The 6,533-nt window shown below is 51.9% G+C and overlaps 1 protein-coding gene across 1 annotated transcript in view; it reads left to right on the forward strand.

Annotated features, from left to right (window-relative positions):
• ARID3A (AT-rich interaction domain 3A) overlaps positions 1-2,601 on the forward strand; it is a gene marked incomplete at its 5' end in the record, with an annotated part of 34,854 nt that extends 32,253 nt beyond the window's left edge. Inside the window, one exon of the mRNA XM_006764852.2 lies at positions 1,189-2,601. Within this exon, the coding sequence (XP_006764915.1) occupies positions 1,189-1,364 (176 nt within the window). The remainder of the gene's footprint in view (positions 1-1,188) is intronic.
• Between the last annotated feature and the right edge of the window lie 3,932 nt (positions 2,602-6,533).

Genomic DNA, 6,533 nt, shown 5'->3' on the forward strand with positions numbered 1-6,533 from the left:
GAGGAAGGGAGAGGGAGAGAGAGAAACATCAATGATGAGAGAGTATCATTGATCAGCTGCCTCCTGCTCGCCCCCAACTGGGGATTGAGCCGGCAACCCAGGCATGTGCCCTTGATCGGAATCGAACCTGGGATCTTCCAGTCCGCAGTCCAATGCTCTATCCACTGAGCCAAACCAGCTAGGGCTAGGAAATGTATTTTCTTGATGGTTTTCTTTTTTTTTTCTTTTAATTTATTTTATTTATTTATTTATTTTAGAGAGAGAGAGAGAGAGAGAGGAAGGGAGAGGGGTAGAGAGATAGAAACATCCATGAGAGAGGACCATCGATTGGCTGCCTTCTGAAAAAAGAAATTAAAAAGATCCTGGAAACTAATGACAATGAAAACACAACAATCCAAAACCTATGGGACACAATGAAAGCACTCCTGAGAGGGAAGTTTATAGCTCTACAGGCCTATGTAAAAAAACAAACAAAAAACAAACAATAATAACATTTCCTTTTCTTTAGCTTAGTTTATTATAAGAATTCAGTATATAAGACATATAATATAAAATATGTGTTCAGCCCTAGCTGGTTTGGCTCAGTGGATAGAGCATCAGCCTCTGGACCAACGGGTCCCAGGTTCAATTCCAGTCAAGAGCACATGCCCCAGTTGCAGGCTCCATCCCCAGTAGGGGGCATGCAGGAGGCAGCTGATCAATGATTCTCTCTCATCATTGATGTTTCTATCTCTCTCCCTCTCCCTTCCTGTCTGAAATCAATTTAAAAAGAAAAAAATCAAAATATGTGTTTATAACTGCTTATGTCATCAGTAAGTCTTCTGGTCAATAGTAGGCTTTTAGTGGTTAAGTTTTGGGGATTAAAGTTATATTTGGATTTTAAACTGTGCCAGGAGTTACTGCCTCTCTAACACCTGTGTTCCTGGTGAACCGTACAAGTGGTGTTTCAAAGTTCCTTGTAAAAACAAAATGTAGTCAGGCCAGTTGCTCATGAGGCCACCAGGTGGTGCTAGGGACACAAAACAGCTGGGTTGCCGGGCAAAGACCCCCACAGGAAGCAGAGACTAAGATGAGGTGGTGGGGGTCCATGGGTGGACTTTGCAGGGAGTCATTGCTTGGGGAGCCCCTTGCACCTGTCACGTAATGTTTTAACTCTCCATGACGTCTCTCCTCCTGTCCTTGCATCAGGAGTGCTGTTTGCTCAGCCACCAGCCTCCACGCCATCCTCAGCTCCCAGCAAAGGCGGTGGTGGCAGCAGCCGGGGAGGAAACAGTGGGACCAGCAGCAGCGCCGGCAGCCAGGCCGGGCCAGCGGGGTTATCCGCACCCCCGACGTCTTCTACCTCAAACAATTCATTGCCTTAACTGCACCACTCCCCACCCGCCGCCCCCCACCCAGGAGCTGGTCAGACTGGGCAGGGTGTGGAAAGGTGGGCCGGGCAGGGCCGGGGTGGTGGAAGATACGGGTGGGGAGGGGAAATATCCACAAAGGAGCCACAGCTAACACCAAAAATAGAAGAAAAAAATATATACATATATATAAAGAAAATTTAATAAAACAGGGGAAAACCAAGGAACACTTGAATTACTCAGGTTTCAGACATTCAGAGAAGTGAATTGTAAGGACAGCTAAGGAAATCAGGAAAGAGAGCGGCAAATACTCCCCAGGGCTTTCCTGCAGCCCTAGCGGGCCGATTCGGACTGGTGTCTGGTGTCTGGTTTGGACCAGTTGCAATGTAAGGCCAGATCCTGTTTACCTCATATATCCCTGCACTGTGTGTTTTCATTTTTGTCTGTTGTTTTTTTTTTGTTTGTTTTTTTTTACTTTTGTTCCTGTTCATCACACACTCATCCACTCATCACACCCAGTTCGTTGTTTTGAATGAAACCCCTGAGCCAAGATCAGTTGAATTTTCTTCTTGTTGCTTTTGGGAACTTTTTATTATTATTATTATTTTTTAAAGAAATAGTGATATTCAAGCTCTATAGGGTTTTTAAGAGGTTTGGGGGGTTTTGTTTTGTAAATGTTCTATTTTATTCTTGGGGGAGGAATCAAACCTTAGGAAAAGGATATATATCTCTATATATTTGTGTTCATTCAGGGAACGGGACTTAAAAAAAGCAAAAAGGAAAAAAAAGGAATATCCTTTAAATCTTTCCCATGACTGAATCGGGTTCATGTGTGCATTTTCTGTGCTGCGGTGGGCAGCTAGCAGGCACAGGACACTGTATCCCTGGGCTAGAGCCAGAGAAGATCATGAACTCAGGTGCTGGGGGCCGGGCTGGAGTGGGGTCCATGCGGGGGCAAGCCCAGGGGGAACTGCGAATGTGAATGCTGAATGGCAGACCAAGACGCTCGATGCTTTCTCTCCTTGTGCCGTGCGTGCGTGCTCCCTGTCAGGGATCCGGAAGTCTTAAGTAGAAAGAAAGTGCTGGATCAAGGGCCAGGGCCTGGGAGGGGATGTGCTGTCATAACCCTCAGGCTCCTGACTCAGGGATGACTATGGCCTGGGGACTCTCTCTTACCTGGAAGGGCTGCTTTTTGTTTGTTTAATATGTTTTTATTGATTTCAAAGAAAGAAGGGAAGGCGGAGAGAGAGAAACATCAATGAGAGAGACTCATCGACTGGCTGCCTCCTGCACACTCCCTGCTAGAGACTGAGCCCACAACCCAGACATGTGCCCTGATTGGGAATCTAACCTCCTGGGTCCTGGGTCGACGCTCAACCACTGAGCCGCCCCGGCAGGGCCGAAAGGGCTGCATTGGAAGGCACCTATGCTCATCACTAGACCGCCAACGCTTTTGAAAGGGCTGCTTTTAAAGACATACGGATATTTGGGGGCTGGGGTGAGCCAGGCTTCGCTCAGATTGAGGTTTTTGAGGCCATGTCATCCTGAACACCCCACCCCTTCCCATCTCCTTCACTTTGTCCCTTCATTGTCTCTTGGCCCCTTGCAAGGCCACATCTGCTGTAACTAAAGGAACTAAATAGAGGCCCATGGGAAGGTGCACCCACTCCCAACGTGACCACTTACCCCAGGTCAGAAGGTGGTCATCAGCGGGAGGGCTGGGTGGGGGATGGTCTTCACCATGAGGCAGACCCTCCGTCCAAAGCCCAGGCGGGATTCGGGGACTTCCTTGGCCACCCTGCCCTTGACTGAAATGGTGCCTCCCACAACTTGGCGCCCTTTCCTTTCACGCACTGAGTTTGCCTGGAAACTCTAATTGGGCCCCGGGAGCCTGGCCTGGCTTAACGAGGCCAGAAATGGCAGTGCCCCATCTGGTGGCCTCCCAGAGTCCTGATCCAGTGATCCCTGGCCCAGGGTCATCTTGTGGCCTTGGGGACCTCGGAGGGGAGAGCGCCCTGACCCCCCCACCAGTCTGGCTTGCTTGGGTGTGAAGCTGTGGTGTCCTTGGGGAGAGCCCCTTTCGTTGGTATGTCTCAGGGTCGAGGACACCCTCCACCGCCCAGGGCAGTGGTGGCTGCAGGCAGGTGGGGTTTCCTCTCTGTTTTTCCTTATGCAAGAGTCTCCTCCCCATTTCTTACTGCAGCAGTACAATCACTGTGGGAGGGGGACCTTTTTGCCCAAGAGCAGCAATACCAGATGCTCCTCTCTTCTCCCCTGACCTGACCCCCTGGAGCCACGTGGGGCCCACATGGGGGTGTCTGCTGCCTGGTTATTTCTACCTCGGGTCTGACTCTTGATGCCAAACCCCCTCTCAGCCTGCCCTCCTTGGCTGGCTCAGGGTTTCAGCGTGTACCAGTACCCGTCCCCTCCCACCTGCGTCGTGGGCGTGTCCACCTGAGAGTCTGCCTGGGTGCTGTCTCTGGTCGCATGAGTGTGTGTGTGTGTGTGTGTGTGTGTGTGTGTGTGTGTGCCTGCGTGTGTTGGGCGTCGTGTCTTGTGGGTGATATAGCCCCCAGATCTAACTCAGGGCATGCCTATTGTTCATGGTGATTGTAGGGGGCCAGGGTGGGGGGGGGCAGCCCTGGGGGAGCCGTGCGCAGGGGGAGAGGTGGAAAGATGAGGGGAAGCTCCAGGCTGGGCAGTGCTGTGGCCTCTGTCTCGAGTCCCCTCTGCCAATCCCAGCTCAGGGCAACCTCCTGTTGGTGAGGGTTCTGGGGTGCAGCTCAGCACCCCTTTATGCAAACTGGGTGGGGACGGGACAGCCGTCTCTGTCAGCGGCTTGCTTGTGCACTGTTCGTTCTGGAACGGGTGGGGCTTAGCTGCACAGAGTAGGTAGGAGTCCCAAACTCAGGGTCAAGAGGGGCTCAGGGGCTAACCTAACTGCTCTGGAGATGTTTGTTACCGGCTGCTTCTAGATCTTCCTTGTGACCCCTAAAGTGGCCACAGGGCTGTGGAGCTGTCGGGCAAGGGGCGGGCAGAGGCGCTGGGCAGCAGTTAGTTTTTAGTAGTTGTGCATTTGTACAGTCACTTTTTTTGCTTTTATGACTTTTGCCCACTTCTGTCGTTTTTCTCTTGCTTGCTTGTGCATTTTTTTCTTGGCAAACACGAATGAATTCAGCCTTTCATTCCTGACATGTGAAATTTCAGTTTCTCTGGGGCTTGTCCGATGGCGTGGGGACCACGCCTGAACTCAGGTTAAAGGAAAAAAACTTTTTAAAAAGTTATAAACTACTCTACCTCTGGCCGGGCCTCGCCTGTCAGTCACTGTGGCCGGTGGGGCAGCTGGTAAGGATTTCAGTTCTACAGAACATTCAGGTATTAGCGGGGTGGGGGCAAAAGACCAAAAAAAGGGGGGGGGGAGGTGTGATTTTGAAATTTAAAAGAACACTGAAAGTTTACATTTTATAACATTATTGTGCAGATTGTATTTAAATTTCAGAAATATTTAAGACAATTGTAACCCTGTAAAGCTGATGAGATATTAAAACAAGACAAAACACTTCTGACTTTTAACAGAAAACGTCTCGCTGGTGGTTTCCTGGGCGTCACCGCACCCTGTCTGGGTCCAGTTAGCAGAAGGCACAGGGGTCCTCCGGTGGGGACTGTGCCCCGAGGGAACACTGGGCAATGTCTGGGGACATCTGTGGTTGTCACAGCCGGGGGTGCTCCTGTCACCACGTGGGTGAGGCCAGGAGATGTTGCCCAACTCCCCCAGAGAGCCCGGCATGGCTCTATCCAAGAGTGACCAGGCTCCTGTATCAGCAGTTTAGAGAGGGAGACACTAAGCCAGGTCTGAGTGACTGTCACCCTGCTGGTTCCTCTAGACCACCCGTGGGCAAACTATGGCCCTCGGGCCGGATCCGAACCCTTTGAAATGAATAAAACTAAAAAAAAAAAAAAAAAAAGCCCGTACCCTTTTATGTAATGATGTTTACTTTGAATTTAGATTAGTTCACACAAACACTCCATCCATGCTTTTGTCCCGGCCCTCCGGTCCAGTTTAAGAACCCATTGTGGCCCTCGAGTCAGAAAGTTTGCCCACCCCTGCTCTAGACCCCTAGCTTAGGCCTCCTGCTATCCCGGGTTCTGATGCCCAGTGTTACCCCTGAGTTGTCTGACTCCAGCCCCTAGGGCACGTGGCCTGGCGCCTGCCCCCTCCTTGCTGGCTTCATTTTGGTTCTGAGGAAGCCGCCCTGCCCCGCTGAGCCTGCCTCTGCGGTTGGGCTCACACTAGCATTTGTCTTTCAGTGCCGTCTGGCTCCAAAGAAACCACACAGGGATGATCTGGCTGTCGGGCTACAATTGCAAACCGTGGGCTCAGCCCAGACGGAGGGAAACCCTGGTTCCCAGCCTCCACACCCAAACCTGACAGCAGCATGCAGGTTGCTGCCGGTAAAAGATTTCTCGGGCTGCCCCTCACATCACCCACACCCAGGGGACACGATGGGCTCCCGGTCAGCATGGTCGGGAAGTGGACAGGCCCGGCCTCCTGCCACCGGCTCCCCTGCCACTAGTTCTTGGCTGGTGCTGGCCTGGGCCTGTCCCTTCCACCTGGGTCAGTCCCCAAAGCTGGTCAGGAGTCTGGAAAACCAACCCCCTCCTGTGGCAGCTGGCTGCCTCCTATGGCCCACTCACCAGCATGTTCCATCCCCACCAGAATGGATTGGCTACATCTCTATCTCCATGGGCTGGTAACCCACTGCCTCGCTGAGCCCCTGCTCTCCAGGGACATAAAGGAAAAGTGTCTTCTGTTGTGTTTGTTTTTAAAGCCCTTTTCCCGACAAACTGGATGGGCTAGTCCAGCATCTTTATTCCTCAGCCGAAGAGGCACACGGAGGGAGGGGTCGGACTCCCCCACCTCTCCCCACTTCCCCAGCCCTGAGGCACCTCCTGCCTCCGCTCTGCTTGTTAGGAGGCAGAGAGGCTCCCAGGAGATGAAACTCAAAACTAGGCCTGATTGGTGGGACGGAGAGGCAGACCTAGGTGGAGGGGGTGGGGCTGGGGGGGGCTGTTGAAAGGATGCCTGAAAAGGATGATTTTTTCTGGACTCATCCGCTATTCCTTACACCATTAATGCACATCATGGGAGCAGCTAGGATTGTTCAAGGCCCCCACCCCCGGGGT

Source organism: Myotis davidii, unplaced genomic scaffold (genome assembly GCF_000327345.1).
Source record: "Myotis davidii unplaced genomic scaffold, ASM32734v1 scaffold198, whole genome shotgun sequence".
NCBI lineage: Eukaryota > Metazoa > Chordata > Mammalia > Chiroptera > Vespertilionidae > Myotis > Myotis davidii.